This window comes from Diabrotica undecimpunctata, chromosome 1, assembly GCF_040954645.1.
Source record: "Diabrotica undecimpunctata isolate CICGRU chromosome 1, icDiaUnde3, whole genome shotgun sequence".
Classification (NCBI taxonomy): Eukaryota; Metazoa; Arthropoda; class Insecta; order Coleoptera; family Chrysomelidae; genus Diabrotica; species Diabrotica undecimpunctata.
In genome coordinates, this window is record NC_092803.1 from 78982546 (window position 1) to 79000362 (window position 17817).

Here is a 17817-nt window from a genome sequence, read left to right on the forward strand (position 1 = left end):
CCAATTTTGTTCTGATAGGTCGTTGATACATGTTATTCCGGTAGAATTTTTTGTGTTCTCTCTATTTTGCAGATTTAATCATACCAGTCTGTATTTATTTTTATTGTTTTTTATTTCCTATTACTTCATTTGTTGTTTCATTTATTTTGTTTTTTAATTCTTGCCATCTTTCGTTTATATTCGTGGGTTGCCTCATAAGGTTGGATATATTTTCACTCATCTGTTGTTAAAATATTTTTCTCTTATGTCAATCTCTAATAATGCTTCTAGGTTCCATTTATTAAAGTTTATTTTAGCTTGATATATATATCTTTTAATTTGAGCCCGCTCATTTTTAATATTAATAGCAAGTGGTCCGTGTCCGTGTTTGTCCTTTGTAAAAACCGGTGTCCAGTATTTTTTGTACTAACTTTTTGGTTACTAGGACGTGGTGGATTTGGAATCTTCAAAAGACATCTCAGTCCATGACGCCGCCTGACTAACTTTTGTGCAGGATTCGTTCTTCGTACTCTGGCGACAGTTCCCGAAGTACTTTAAAATGCCCACTCGTCGTCTCGTCGCCGAGTCTACGCCGAATGCCTACCTGCTAAACCAGACACTCCTCTGTCATCCAGCGATCCGGAAGCGGAATGGCCGCTGTAAGGCCGGCATCACTTTCGAATCACTACCTTTATTCATTCATTCTCCATTCATACACATCCACACTCATCAGCAAGGAGGCTCCCTGTCTCGTTCCAGGTAGCGCGTAGAAGACACTCATCATTCCCAGATGGGCATTTCCTCCTTCCCCACAGTCTAACTCACGCATTCAAACTCATACAGTGTGACCCACTTTTCTAGCTTCACCTTTCAGCATCATTTACTCTTACCTTTAGCGTTGGTCCAGCAGTCTTTCTTCCTCTTCCTTTTTCTTGATCACTGCACGGATATAGCTTTGTATATTAGTCCAAACTAATTTATTTTCAATCATTCTCTCAATCATTTCTCTCACTGTAACAAAATTCACACCTGTCTCTCTCTCCATTCTGTTCCTTTCTACTATCCATCTGCTGTAATCTAACATCGTAACATCGTATGTGTCACAGTGTCCGAGTATCCACAGTATAGGCATTCATCTGTATCAGCCTTTCCAATCCTATAGAGGTAGGCCCTAAAACACCCGTGTCCTGTGAGCACCTGCGTAAGGAAATAATCCAGTCGCCTGTGGCCACAGTCCACTCAATCTCTTATGTTCGGGATCAGCATTTTCGTCCACTGTGCCACATCTTCCGTGTTGTTCCATTCTTCTTGCCATCTTTCAACTGACCTTAACTTATGTTACCTTGGATGCTCAAGTTTGGTCGATAGGAAAGTCATATTTAGTGTTTCTGCGAGTTGACAGATTCTGTAGCCATTTTCATTTGATTTTTTCGTGTAGAGTTTTCTTTTCCGTTTTCGACTAGGTCTAAAGGTCTCTAGGGCTTATTTTTTTTTTGTTAATCTGGAAAGAAGGTTCTTCTGATGCAATCTATCTTTTAGTTGTATTGTATGGTAGTCTCGTCAATGTAAAATAGTTAATTATTCTTCTTTAAATGTATAGCGTTAATTGATGAATAATGCCCTGGAGATCTAATTGGTCATTTTACTTTTGTGATTTTATGGTTATTATAAAGTTATTAAAACATGTCTTTATTACTTTATTCCAACGCATTTAATCTTATTGTGATCAAGGCGTTTTACAAGTTATTTGCATAGTCTTCGCTTTACTAAAATTTAATTTCATATATCTATTTTTCTACCTCTGAAATTTTTCTAAAAACTTAATTTTACCTATCGTATCAGCTATTAAAATTACATTATCATTGTATTGTAAATCAGTGAAATATTGACAATTTATCTGATTACCTTGCTTTTACAGTCGCAGTTTCTTGAGGGCGCCCTAAAATTATATTATTTGTAGAATAAAAGAATAATATAAAAACAAGAAAAAAATTATTATGCTAAGCCCTTGCACGCCCCTGATCAAACATATTATGCGTTTGATCAAAGACTCGATCTATAGCTCTTTTAACGTGGTCGAGGAAAATCTACTAGGTTCTGGAAGCGTTTAGAAGAAAGAGTCAAACTATACTATAAGAGCAAGTTAAATTATTAACTTGCCTAATAAATATATTTGTACAATTGAATACAAAAAAATTATAAATTAATCTTGTTTTATCGTTAATGTCAGAAGCCTAAATTAAAATAAACATTACAATATTTTACTGTAAGTATAATTATTTCTAGTCAAACGATAAACGATTCTATTTTTATTGAAAAACAAAAGGAAGCTGTGATCAGGGTAGTTGAACCAGAAGAAGTTGAATGTGGTTCATGCCCAACAACGTTTTTGGAAAGAATAAAGAAGAATATGGAGCCTGAAAAGACTGTTAAGTCAGATGTATACAAAAAAGTTCAAGCTTATAGTAAACGAGATATTCCTGAATCATCTATTGTTATATCAAAATTTAGTTGGTGTTCACAAAAGGTAAGGATATTTTAACAATTATAGAGTTTAAATTATTTTTATAAAAACTTTAAATATATTATAAATAGTGACTATAATATTATTTAATCTCTGCGTTATCTAGATCTGATTAAAAATGTTATTAACTAGAAAAGGCGTCATTAGCATTTGGAAAGGTAAAAAACCTATTTTTAATCTTATATTATTTTTCTTCTTCCTTCTTGTATGTAGGCTTTAAAGCCTTTTTTTCTTCAATATTAGCCTCCTAAATTGATTACATTATCGCACCATCTTTTTTTTTTTTGGTCTGCCAATACTTCTTCGTTTATTTGGTGATTTATCTCGTGCTATTTGTACTATCCTATCCTCTGCCATTCTACTAATGTGTTCGTTCCACTATTGTTTCCGTGTTTTTGCACCCATCCATTTATGTCTCATATATTGCATGCTCTTCTTATGTTTTCGCTTTTCTCCCTATCCAACAGACTTTTCCCTAATATTCGTCGAAGTATTTTAATCTTACATGATTTGCTAATATGTGCGAAAATAAAGGCAATCATATGATTTTACAAACAGATTTTATTTTCATACGACTGACTTGATAAGTGCTGATATTGCAAATTGCTTACTTGTAATTCATACAGTTACACATAGAAATTGCTGACTGAAAGCGCATGGAAAGTGCCAACAAGTTAATTACTATTTAAATGGGAATAAGTATGTGAATTTTTATATACTATATATAAACTAAAAATAATTTGATCAAAATCAGAATTTGATATCATATCGAAAAGCAAATCTTCAATACTTACAATATCTTGTTCAACAAAAAATAAATTACATCTATGATATTGTAACCTTTCGCGGATCATGGACAAGCTGGCTCTATGTAGAATGTTGTTCAACCTTCTGCTTGAATATGCTGGACGTAACTTCAAGCTCTTTGTGTTAGGTTGTTGTCTCTACATCTTCGTAAAAATTTAATTGAATTTTGACAATGTGCCAGTTTCTTGTATGGAATTTCCAATCTCCGAAAATTTTGAATAATGCTGGGCCCATAACGGTTTCTTAATATTGTTCGGAAGCTATTTTCTTGTGGCATTTTAAATTAATTACTATTTAAATGGGAATAAGCCACAATTAAAGGTTAAAATACGTTTATTGACGTTTCAATTTCCAGTTTTTCAATTTTCAATTTCAAGTGGAAATTGAAACGTCAATAAACGTATTTTAACCTTTAATTGTGGCTTATTTCCATTTAAAAAGTAATTAATTTAAAATGCCACAAGAAAATAGCTTCCCAACAAGCTATTATGTGACATCATTTTATACTGCATTTAGTGTACTTTATACGTTGTAGATTTTGTGCCTTATGTGCCTTATGCTATGTTGATCTTGAAGTTATTAAAAATGTCAGAATATGCTAATATTTCTTCACCTCAGGAACAATTTCAAGGGTCAGATTCTGATCCAGATTTCAGTGAAGGAGAAATATCGTCGGGCAATTATTATCGTTAGAAATATCGTTGATACCAGGTTTTGCTTGTGGTGGCGGCTTCTCATGGTATGTGTGTAACTTAACAAATTTTACGTGCTTATAATTAGTTTTTTGTTGCAGGAAAATATTACTAACACTGGACGAAAAAGAAACAAAAAAATAAATTATCAAAAAAAATATAGATATTTAAAAATAATGGGGTAATGATTAATTTTTTTAAGCTTAAGAACATTCTGTGAGAACGAAATATGGAGGCGTAGACATAACTTTGAACTGCAGAATATCTACAAACATACGTTTGGTGGTAAAGATATTACCACTATAATTAAGCGAAACCGCCTGCAGTGGGCAGGACATGTAGCCCGGGCCCCTGAGTCAAACATGATAAAAAAGATTCTAACAGCGCAACCCGTGGGAATGAGAAGACGGGGTAGACCAAAGCGGAGGTGGAGGGACGGGGTAACACAAGATGCCGAGAAGATCGGAGTCGGCAACTGGAAAATGCAAGCGAGGGACAGAATAGAATGGCGTAGAAAGCTTGAGAAGGTCGAGGCCCTCTAAGGGCTGTAGCATACTACTACTACTACTTGTCGGTTTATAACGTTCTCCGCCGTTTTTCGATTTCCAACCGCCACTAAGACCGGTTGTTCCATAGATCTTCTTCTATGGCCCTCTCTCTCAGTTCTTTATTTATTCCTTCGCTCCAACTTTTTCTCGGTCTACCTCGTTTTCTCTTTCCTTCTGGTTGCCACTTTAGTATTTCTTTTGGCATTCGTTGTGCGTCCATTCTTTGTATTGCCCGAACCAGATAAGTTGTTTTGTTGTTAGGTCATCTGTGATTGTTCGTTTGATTCCCATTATTTCTCTAATGCGTTCGTTGGTAATCCTTTCTCTTCTAGATCTTCCTGCGGCTCTTCTCCAAAAATCCAGTGTTCTTTCTTTCAGTGGCCATACCTCACAGCTGTATAAAGTGATACTTTTTACTATAGTCTCATATATCCTCTTTTTATTTTCTTTGCTGATGGATTGGTCCCATAAAATGGTGTTTAACATTGTGATGGCTTTTATCCCTGACGTATTTCTCTCTCTTATGACTTTGTCTAATGTTCCATCTTGTGAAATAGTGATACCTAGGTATTTCTAGTCACAGCAGTGCTTTATCGTAGTGTTATCGTCTAATATGAGATCTTTTTGTTCTGCTTCAATGCACAGGTATTCGGTTTTCTTTTTATTTACTTTTGGACCCCATATACCATACTCTTCAATTAATTTTCGTGCCATATAGTTTAGATCGTTATATTCTTGAGCCATTATTACTTGATCATCTGCAAAGTTAAGCGTATATACCATAGTATTGGTGAGCGGTATCCCCATTGTCCTGCATTTTTGTTTCCATCTTTTTAAAGCACTTTCGAGGTATATTTTGAGACAAGCAACATCCTTGTTTTAATCCTTTTGATGTTATAAATCCTGTTGTTATTTGTGTCCCTGCTTTTATCTTTGTTATTGGTTGATTGTATAGCACTTTGACGGCTTTTATTAATTCTATATTAATATTCGTGCTTTCCATTGATTGCCACAGGTTCTTCAGTGGAACGCTGTCGTAGGCTTTCCGTAGGTCGACGAACAACATATGAATCTCTTGATTCCTTGCCATCTTTTTTTCTATTATCTGGGTTAAGGAGAAAATGTGGTCAATAGTGGATCGACCCGTACGAAATTAGGGCTGTAGCATTATTACGCAAAAGTGTATCTTTTGTAAAAAAGACAAGAAAATTGAATACAAGAACGACATCCACTTTTGAATATAGTATTCAAGAAAACAATACGGGATTAAAAATTTACAAACAAGTTTTTATTTCTGTACACGGAATTGGTAGAGACCGGGTGGAGAATATTCTAAATAAACTAAGAGAGGGAACCATTCTTTTCGAAAAAGACCAAAGGGGTAACCACAAAAACAAAACAAAAAATACTTGCAATATAATATTCAAACAGTGCATCGTGTTATAGATTCTTGGCCACGATGTGAAAGTCATTATAGTCGCAATAAAAACTTAAGTAAAGAATATTTGAGTTTGAAGTATTATATTCAATTACTACATGAAAAGTACTAACAAATCTGCCAAAAATAAAATCTACTAGTTGTTTCTTCTGACAAATTTACAATAGTTTTTACAGAGGATTATATTTCGTTCAAAACTAAATGAATTTCAAATTATTATAAATCAAGCTAGAGAGAATCAAAACTGGAACATGTAATGTCTTGTCTTGAGTGGATTTCTCCAATTTATTCTTGGTTGAACCCAAATATTCAAAGCTGGTTATCCTTGGTTGGAATCATTTTTACCAAGAAATAAGCAATTTTTAATAAGGAAATCTGAAGTTGTATTAGCTGCCAGAGCTCTATTAATGAACGAAACTGATATTTCTGCTTATTTTACTCTACTTAAAAATATCCTGAACTAACATTTCTTAATGAATAAAATTGGTTCAATATACAATATTGACGACATAGGGAACATTGTAGCAATTAATGATTCACAAAATGTTGCTTTAGTAACATAGGTTGAAAAGAGAAGAAACAATTTTAGTAATCGTATGATGTAACGCTAAGGGGTAATTTATACCACCGGTGTGCATTTTTAAAGGTAAAAACCAAAAAAAAACGGAATTTGAAAAAGGTATTTCACCTGGTGCAACAGTATTTATGTCACATAATTATTTCATTATAACAATTTGTCCCAAGAAAACAGTCATTTAAAGCTACTAGTATTGTTCCATTTGATCCATTCATAATTCCAGAATACGCTTATTTGGGTACGAGCAGTACAAATAACAATTCATAAGCAGTGTTCCAGAGATATTACTCCTCCAACTGCAGAAACAGTCATCACAGAAAAGTAAAATTCGAAGAAAGAGACTTCAGGAAAGTTACTAGATATCATTTTGCCTACAACTTTATTAACTAGTGTTACTTCTGTCAGAAAAAGTAGTAAGTAAGTTGCAACTATATTAACCGAGAGCGACAATATTAATAAAAAAAAAAAAAATTTTAAACTAACCGTAAAAAGAAGAAAACTACTACAGTGTCAAAACATAAAATTAAGAAACCAAGCGCTAAAAACAATAAGAAATGTCAAGGTTCTTCCTCTGAAGAAGACTATGAAAACGAATCTATTATTTACGACGACTCTTTCAGCGGCGATGGAGAAGAAGCAACAAGTGTTAGCTACGGCGAAAATTATGAAAAAACAACTAAGCGCGAAGACTGGATTCAGTGCGTCAATTGTACCCGTTGGATGCATGAGGGGTGTACAAAATAAGTAAACTTTTGTGATCTGTGTGGAAGAATAATATGTAAAACTAAAAATATGTAGACTTGAATATTCTTCCAAAATATTGTTTTTTATATATAATAAATATAACCACGCCACCTCAGCTTAGGTGGCGAGTCATCTCTCCTATATAATAGAGGAAAGATGGCTTTTGAAATACATTGAATGCTCCATAACTTTATAGTTTACACTGTTTTTGTATTTAAAAAAAAAAAGAATATTACGAAGATCTAAATTTTGTACGCCATTTTTCCTAGAATTACCCTATGAATATATTGTTATAATAAGGATCGGTATTGTTACCCAAAAATTTCTCCACAACATCCTTCTTTCTTGAGATCTGTTATGGTATTGGCAAAATCCTAATCTGCTAAAACTCTTCTGATATATGATCCAATATTATTATACTTGATTTCTATTTTGTCTTTACGATCTCTGGAAACTGTTTTTTTTTATTTAATATATAATAAATTATTCTGTATTATAAACTTATGTTTAAAATTATTTTAATTAATTTCTGTCTTTTTGGAGGGATTTAACAAACTGTTTTATGAGGCGCAGCGGTAAAAGATGTCGACTCTCCACTGACAAGTCGTATTTTAATATATATATATATATATATATATATATATATATATATATATATATATATATATATATATATATATATATATATATATATATATATATATGTATGTATATATAAAAGTTAGGAAATTCAGTGTTACTAGCTTGTAACCCAAGCAGTATACAGATTTTAAGATCTTAAAATCGTTACACTTTTGTAATCTTTATTTTTGAGTTTTTGAAGAATCATTGGCAAGTTCATTGGCAAACAAATATCATTTGATCAAAAAATATATGTAGTACAAGTCATTAGTATGTAACTATTAATTAATTAAAAAAAATTATCATAAAAATAAATTTGAGTGTAAATAAAATTTGATCATAAAAATAAATACGACTTTTAGAGCTGATCTACAGAATTTCACAGGCCCACCCAACTAACCGATATATCGCACCCTCAGTGCAAGACTACAGTAAGTCAGAATAAGTAAGTTTCGAGATAAAGACGATTTTGTTTATTTTCGTGCTAATATCGGTGAAATAAGATACAAGTTTTTAGAAAAATTAACATTTAATTATGATTTTGCATGATTTTCAGCCTATATTACATTAACCAAAAATAGAAATTTAAATAAAATAATATTATTGCTAAAAAAATTAGGAATTTTAAAGTTACAACACTTTTGCACGGAGAAAATTGTTAATCACTACACATTTCGTATTAGAATTTTAAAGTTACAACACTTTTACATGGAGAAAATTGTAAAAAGTGTAGACACATTTTCTGTTAGTTGTTGTCCTCTTCTCGTATATCATCTTGGGCCAAAATATTTTTATAAAAACTATGGTGGGCTTCTGGTATCATACCCGAATGGCATAAGTCTACCAAATCTTACTTTTTGGCCATTTGAATTTTTGGCTGCTCTTTGTAGGCAAGTTTAAGTAGCACTTCTCGTATATTATGTGTAGTCCGTGATGATTTTTTTAGATTAAAAGTTTTAGTATTTAAAAGAAATATTAAACTTTACATTTAATAGATTCCAAGAAATCAGATAGATCAGAAATCACCTAGAATAAATAGGTACCTAGTAAAACGGCTTATCGCTAGCGGTAATTTAATCTTTCTATATCTGTACATGTTTCTGATAGCCACAATTCCTTAGCTTTGTAATGACAATGCCATAAAAAGGTAGAAAAATTGTTTGTAAAACTTTCATAAGAAAAAATACTTTTTGGCTGTAAATAATTAGTCTTAATTTATGTGTTTTTAATTCATTCTAATAAATAAATGGTCAAACGACATCGCACACATTTTATGGAAAATATAATGTCACACAAAGGACATAAAACTTACATGAATAGATTGGTCTCGAAAATCTTTGTTTATTGTCTCGACCGTTAATGGATTACGTAGACACGCTGTATATTCAAATTAAACACCACAGATATAGATATTAAAATAACAAATATCTTAATTTTTCATGCCTTTCATTGCTTATTATCAAAACCATTGCAATCTTCCGTGCACAACTGTTGTAACTCTGTTACATTAGAATTACGACAGTTTTGGACGGACCTTACGTACAAAAACGCAAAATAGTTAAACTGTTGTTGTTGTAATATTTAGCCGGTTAAGCATTTGAAAGTTACTAAAGTTTTACAGGGGATAGATATGCATGTTTACAATTGAATTCCATGATTACTTCATTTTCATAAAATTTTGAGTTACTGCAGTCTTGCACTGAGGGTGCGATATTATCAATGCGGATTAAAAATATCGTTTACTCTTCTATAGCTCGATTACATAATTATTCTGGATTTATTTTGGAGATAACTTTTAGAAAAATTTAGTATCAAAACAAATTTTCAAAACATTTTTGTCACGAGTTTTTTCGCGAATCTTTGTTTTTATAAAATATAAATTTTGATAAAAAATTTAACTACAAACGATGTGATTGGTTGGAACTTTTATCTAAGTCTAAATATTTAGAATATTATTATATTACAATAAATATTTTATTTTAACTATAAATTTTTTAAGGTAAACGATTATGTAGGGCAAGTTTCTACAACAGGAACAAGTAGTTTCGTATTAAACCTAAACGCAGGGCAACACGTCTTGATGATTTGGATCCAAACCAATGGATCTTACTGTTTACAATTCTTCTCTAATACTTACCTTTGCATTGGAAATCTAGAAGAGACATTAACGTTGATGAACAATGATCCTTTATTATTTAAATATGCGTATTGTAAATTCACAGAAGATTTACAAAACCTGATTTACTCCTTTGGTATAAAAGATGAATTTTTGGGTGCTTTAAGGTGAGTAATATAGTTAGATATCTCTTTTTGTTATGTCGTATTTCTAACCATGAATTTTAACCCGCGGTCGGTACCGCTTCTGATATTCTTACCATTGGTACCGTGTTAAATTTCATCTAACATACTAATGTTGTCATCATTAGCCATGGACCTCCAGGCCTGAACCTCCACGCTGTAATATTATAACAAATATTGTCGCTGATTTAAGTTAGTTTGGTGCTTAGCTGAATTTTTTATATTTTGTATGGTTTTTCTCAAAAAGTATTAATTATATTTATTATAAATTAAAAAAAATCTATTAACATCTTTATCAACGTCTGCTTTGCCTTGCAATTTTTAGAAGGCTCAGATTAAGGCAGAAATCTGAATTGTGTTTCAAAACTATTTTACGGATTTAATCTCAGATGTCGCTATTGCGTCCGTTTCGAAGCCATTTTATTGTTGCTTCTTAAAGACAGGAAAGACTTATTTTTCACGTTGAGAACGCCTATGAATAGCTGTTCTGATGAGCTTTCTTCTTCTTAAAGTGCCTATCCGTTCCGGACGTTGGCGATCATCACGGCTATCTTCACTTTGCTTATTGCAGCGCGGAACAGTTCAGTGGTAGTCGTGTTATACCACTTTCGCAAATTTTGAAGCCAGGAAATGCGTCTTCTTCCCGGTCCTCTCTTATCATTTACTTTCCCTTGGAGAATCAGCTGGAGAAGGCCGTAACGTTCTTGATTTCTCATTACATGACCTAGATATTCCAACTTTTTAGCTTTGACGGTCATGAGAATTTCACATTCTTTCCCCATTCTACGCAGGACCTCCACATTAGTAACTCTGTCAACCCAGGATATACGTAAGATGCGCCTATAACACCACATTTCGAAAGCTTCGAGCCGATTCATAGATGCAACAGTCAGTGTCCATGCTTCCATTCCGTAGAGCAGAACTGTGAATATGTAGCAGTTCAATAGACGGCATTTTGTTTTTGTTTTGATGAGCTTTATTAAAGCGAAATACGTATAAACAGATACATGGACGCTTTGTGCGTGAAATCAAATCTTGACTGTCTTTTTAAATTTATTAGAAAATTGAAGGCGGGTAAAATAAAATATAATTTAATCTCACTGTTATAAATGCAAACCATATGCAATTTGTTTAGAAATTTTATTTAAAAATCGTTAACAAACCATCAGGAAACTTCTTTTGTTAATGTAATCGGCGCAAGTCAAAACTCTTTCGTATATATTATGCTCCTTACATGTAGGTTTTAATCATGTGTGACATCAGTGCTGAGTAAATTTGTTTTTTTTCTTTTTGGACAAAAGAAACATCGAGGTTTGGAAAGTGGAATAGCTTAATTTCCCACAACATTGCTCATTTGTTGTCTTAGCTGAATTTACAGTGATATAATACTTGGCCGACGAATAATTTGGGACTTCGTTAGTTGCTTGATAAGATCTGTTACAATATGTTCTTCGGTTAAGCTTGGTGTTTATATTGCTAAAGTAAATAGTTTGTGAATTTATGTCAGCAATATTGAGTTCAAAGCAAAGAACAGTTAAGGGCTTACGGTTGCTCACTCTCGTAGTCAAGTATTCTGCCGTCATCCTGTCCACCATATCAATAGCTCCTTTTTTAAATTATAGAATGTTTTAACTTAAGGTTTCATTACATCACTACTTTCTGAATGACTGTGATTATCTTCATGAATCGTAGACAGCATTAGCACATTTTTGTTAGGTTTTGGTATGTACGAAGTAAAAAGGCATTTACTGAGATCGACTCCTTAAGTCAACATGCTGCTATATATTTTTCTTAATTTTTGGATGTCACATGCAGCAGTTTAAACTTATTCGTAAACAAGTTCGTGAGGTTTTATTATGCAATTTGCAATTTAGTTCAATTTTGTAATGGATTGTATATTTTATTATATTTTATTTTATGATTCTGTGATATTTACGATTAATGTAATTTTAGTAATTTTTAATTGTTATTGTTATTGTTATTTTTTTTACTTTTTGTAAGCTTTGTCCATAAAATTATATAATTTTAAGTAATAATAAAGCATCTTTCTGTTCTATGTGCTGATTAACGTAATACGGTGTTTATGTATTAAATCATTAACCAAAGACACATTATGTTACCCTTAACCCGAAACATAGTACTTTTATTGCTAAGGCAAAACATGTGGTCTATTGGACCAGTATAGGTAAAAATTAAAATAAATCAAAAACAAATGTAGCATTTGAATAGAAAAGCAAAATAATAAAGGGGTGTATTAGGTATAAACGAGCAAAAAAAACTTATTCATAGATAATACTTACATAAAACAAAATGTGTAATATAGAAAACAATATTATTAGGCGAAATTAAGTAAACAAACATATATATTTCTAGATAAAACAAAAAATATACTACAGCTACCTACTAATTTTGAAGACAGGTAACGCAAACCTTTCTACTACACTCCAAACAAATAGCGTTTGAGCAACGCACACATTTATAATTTGTCTTCCTCATTTTTGATGATGGACAAATGCTACACAATTTTCTTTTGGGAAGCTTATCATCTGGAACATTGTCGCCGATATACTCGACAGGCACTTCGGGATTTTTTCCCAAAAAAATCTCTATCTGCTTTCTAAGATCTCGGGGAAGATTTGTTTCAAGACTTTGCCTTAGACGAGGCTGAATTAGTTCAAAGACCAAATCTTTTACAAATTTAACACTTGGAAGTAAATTATTATCTTTGTAACAAAGATAAAGGATGTAACTGTGGACTGAACTTATATTTATAAGTGTATGAAATACTGGCTAAAGGCCAACGCCTTGTCCGGCGGTTTGCACTATAATTGGCAAACTTCATGTCTAAAACATCAACTCCCGATTTTTTACTGTTATTATGTTATTTGTTAATTATTTCTGGTTTTCCTAATTCATTGTCTTTAATGTGATGCATAGAGGATAATAAAAGAATTTCTCTATTTTTTTTTGGTACATATGATATCAAGGTTATGTCATTGGAGAACCAATAGAGTGTTGTACCAATTTCCCTACATTTTTTAGCCTGGAATTCCAAAAGAACTTCTCGCTTATTTTTTTACTGTACCCACATACGTGAGGTGGCGTTTTTGCAACTCTGTGGCCAACTCCATTGAAGAAAAATAGTTGTCAGTAGTAATATTTTGGTTAGAGCCCTCTATTGGTTTGGATATTTGAATGACACATTGAGCGGGATTGGAAAGATTCAGTTCTTCTTCTGAAAGTCCAACACCATCCAAATCTTTCCCTGAGTATATATATCCATTAAATAAATACGAGCTCTTAGCATCTGTCATGCACATTACTTTTATGCCGTATTTCGCAGGTTTACTGGGCATGTAAATTCGAAAACCACAGTAACCTCTAAATGAAAGTAGCATCTCATCCACAGTTACACAATCTGACAACGTGTATAGCCTCTGGCAATTAGTCACAAAATTATTAAAATTATTTGAAATAGCGCTGTTTTATCAGTTTTCTTCCGCTCTTCGCGATCCATGCTATTGTCAAATCTAAGGTACGACAAAAGTATTTCAAATCTTTTCAAAGACATCGTCATTCTGAATATTGGCCAACCCAAAAAATCTTTAGAAAACAGTTGAAGCATATCATTATGAAAAGATTTTATAATTGAAGATAGCATAAAAAGCCCAAGCAAAGCATTCAACTCAACTATATTTGTGCTTCTGTAGTTTGATGTATTAGTCGAATCAGATAACTTTTCTCTCATTATAATAATTTTTTGGTTTGTCCATGTTACAATTTGTTCCAACATTTCATCAGTAATCAACAACTTCCAAATATCTGATTTAGAAGGGTTATTTCCCAGAGTCCTGCTTACCGCTGTTAGGCCTCGTAATTCTCTGACAATGTTATGTGTTCGTGTCCTTGTATTTCTCAGAGGCTCCTTTTTCTGCCACTGAAAACCATTTTTTCCTTTGAATATGTTCACATCCCCTTCTACTTGTAAAAAGTCGGTTCTGGATTGTAAATCATTCGACGGTTCATCTAATTCCAAAAGTTCGTGATCTGAATTCGATTCTTCGTTGCTAGAGGGTTCACTTTGCCGAATTACATCTCTCATGTCCTCGTCACTGATAAAAATAAATCTTGATCGTCGGCAAGTAGTAATCTTTGTATATTATTTTCAAAATCTGGGTCAGCCAGATTTACTGTTTTATTACGGCCAGTTCCGCTAGGTCCTGCTCTATCCATTATATCTACAAAATTAAAAATTTTCAGAATAATTATGTTTATTATACAAAAAATATGAAACACTTTATTGTTTATCAGTACACAATCCGTAACAAGTGGCCTCCTAGACCTATCATAAAAACACTGCAATTCGAAACACCTGGCTTACTAGACTTACACGTTTTGAAAACTACTGTTAATACGATGTGAACACTAAAGTGATCGCTACGATACTGCAGAACTATGCTTGTTCTACACTATTAAGAAGGTATTTAAAAGGACAGTGCATGTGGCCTACACTGTTGCCGCCATTAGCAGACTATCCTTTCGCTGTGGTCCGTTAGACCAATGTTTCGGGCCAAGGGTTAAATAGTTGTCCGTAGATACATTTTGTTTAGTACCTACCACTACAATAGCTCAAAAGTCTTATAACAACACCATGGACATCTTTATTTAGTTTATACGAGCCAGTGGGCTATTTACCTGCATATTAAATTTTAGTAGTGTGTGTATAAAACATTTTTGAGTCTACACCAGCGTAGGTTTTTATGACATATGTATTATATTTAAATATAGTGGCGAAACTTTTACCTTGCTCTGAAATCCTCAAGCATTTACTCTTACAAAGCATTTACAAAACGCATCGCACAGGTGCCAAATGGTCTTCTTGGGCTTTTTGTATTCTAGATTCGATATTATTAAATCTAATATCTTGTACTAGGATGTAGAAATGACCTTATGAAATAGTAGCAGCAACGTATTCTGGAGCTGTTTCGTCCAGAATCCAAAGTCCAGAAGTATTTAAATGTTGTGCTCTCTTAGACCAGTCGTCGGAGAGTTGAACGCTAAAAATCATACGAAGTAGCTAAATTTTGGAGGAAATATTAATTTTGAGACCTTAAAGAAGATTCAACAAAGTTTACCACTTTTACCCCGGGCTTCTCCCTAAAACCCCCTCGCAAGGGGATAAAAACGCAAAAAAATCGATTTACCAAGAATCTGCACACCGTAGAAAAAAATGTTTCAAATAAAAAATGTAGCTGAGATCATTCTTAACAAAAATGGTTATAAGTATTTTTTTTATAGAATGACACCGTTCATTTAGAAACAACGGTTGAAGTGACCGTCGATTTTGCATGTCAGTTACGCACGCGAAATCAATGTTCAATAAAATTTGTATCAGCTCGACGAAAAAATTCGATATCTTTTGATCCAAATGTCTTATCTACAAAACTCAAGATGCGTTTTAAAAGCAAAGAGTCTTTCATATGCAGTTTTTGTGTTTTGCTGAGAATGAACTTAGTATTTATAAAGATGTTAAATTAATTGACGTGGCGCGATTCTGAATTTTGAATGAAAATTGATCACTTTCATTAACCAGTTGTAGTAAAATTTTTATTTTTAGGGATCATTCTTTAAAACATATTACATGAAATTTCAATTTTCAGTTGTGGTAACAAATATAATGCATTTGAAATATAAGTAAAAAATGCAGAATTTAATGTTTTATCTTACAAACGATCACACGTCACGGAAAAAGCATTTAAGAACACGGTTTTGGGTGCAGTTTATTGCAGAATTTTTTTTTCTTTTAAAAGAACTAGGGTAATATCAAAAACAAGTTTTAAATGTTTTAAATTGTTTGTTGTGCGAATGTTTAAATCCAGCGTTTTTTAGCATATTTCAAATACGTCTAATTTGTCGCCAAAACTCAAAACTAAAATTTCATGCTATAGATTTGAAAGGTTAGGCTCTAGTAATTAAACTTTAGAGTGGCCAGTCAATAAAAAGGGATATATTGTATTTATCTCGTGAGAATCATACAAAATGGTAAAAATCGCGCCACGGTTATTTATTTAACACTTCTATAAAATCTAAATTTAATTGCAGGCAAAATACAAAAACTGCATACGAAAGCTGAACTCTTTATCTTTAAAACGCATCTTGATCTTAATCGATTTATGTCGACAAGTCACTTAAATCAAAAGATGTTGAATTTTTACCGTCAAGCTGATACAAATTTTATTGAACATTGATTGCAATGACATAACTGACATGCAAAATCGACGGTCGCTTCAAGCGTTGTTTCTAAGAGAACGGTTCATTCTACACAAAAAATGCTTATAAACGTTTTTGTTGAACATTTTGGCTACATTTTTTATTTGAAATATTTTTTTACGGTGTATAGATTCCTGGTAAACTGATTTTTTTGCGATTTTACCTCCCTGCGAGGGGTGTTTAAGAAGGTAGCTCAAGAGTGAAAGTGGTAAACTTTTGTGCATCTTTATTGTGGTCCCAAAATTAATATTTTCGGCAAAATTTAGCTTTTTCGTTTTTTAGAGGTTTGGTGGCATTTTCGTCTCTGACTACTGGAATATCTTTGCACTAGCAAGATACAAAAAAGCCCAAAAAATGCACTCATTTCGACAAAATTTGTAGGTCCTTAATGTTTCACGTTTCTAGTAAGTCTATTTATTTAATGTTTTATATTGGTGCAATCTCTAATATACTAAATGATTTCATTGGAGAAAATAAGTTTACAATAATCCAATACTCTTTTAGTTTCCTTGGCAACATCTTTTACACCTGGCAACTGTGTAATAATATTTTTAGTTCTGGTTTTTCCAACTTTTCTTCGATTTTTGTGTACGAATCATTTAGAACTAGTAGAAGCTAGTAAACATTACTGTTCCCTCTAATACGCCATCATCGACAAAAACAAATTTCAAATTTATTCTAGTTTACAAAAAATATTTTAATTACAATTCATAACTATTCAAAATTCGTAACTACTTATCGGTACCGCGTTAGACTTTTTACAACACGGACGACCTTCATAGCGCACAGAACAAAAATATCGTTCGTTTAAATCTAAATTAATGACATAGCCTATGGTGTCAACACCTGTGTATTATTTTTCTTTTTACCCAAGTCAAACAAGATACATTTATAAAGTTCAAATGTAAGCATTAAAACTAGTCTTTTGTCAGCTCATTTTAAAACTTTATTAGATCCCAGTTGTCTTCTCGTGATTTCAACTTGCTTGAGTTTGTGTGACAGAACATTTTTCAAACCTTTTTTGTGTTTTCCCTATTGTTCGCAAATTCTTGTTTTATTCTTAAAAGTTATAGGAGAGATTGTGTCCATTTTCATAATATTCTTCCATCAACGAATTTACGATGTGTTTAACATTGGGTTTTCCTGTCACAGTATCACCTTTACCAGTCTAAAGTTAAAAATGAAATATATATTTGTTAAGACTACATCATGTATAGATCATTAAATCATACTTTAAATGTTTTTGTATACACTGTGCAAATAATAAACGCGCTCTCCAAGGATCATTTATTGATCTATGACCAAATTTTTACCGAGAA

General features: G+C 32.5%; 1 protein-coding gene across 3 annotated transcripts in view; it reads left to right on the top strand.

The window, feature by feature from the left end:
* LOC140439427 (androglobin-like) overlaps nt 1–17817 on the top strand; it is a 174674-nt gene that overhangs the window by 85610 nt on the left and 71247 nt on the right. For all 3 annotated transcript variants that reach the window (XM_072529330.1, XM_072529344.1, XM_072529335.1), the window contains exons 10-11: nt 2266–2506; nt 9930–10213. In XM_072529330.1, the coding sequence (XP_072385431.1) occupies nt 2266–2506; nt 9930–10213 (525 nt within the window). The remainder of the gene's footprint in view (nt 1–2265; nt 2507–9929; nt 10214–17817) is intronic.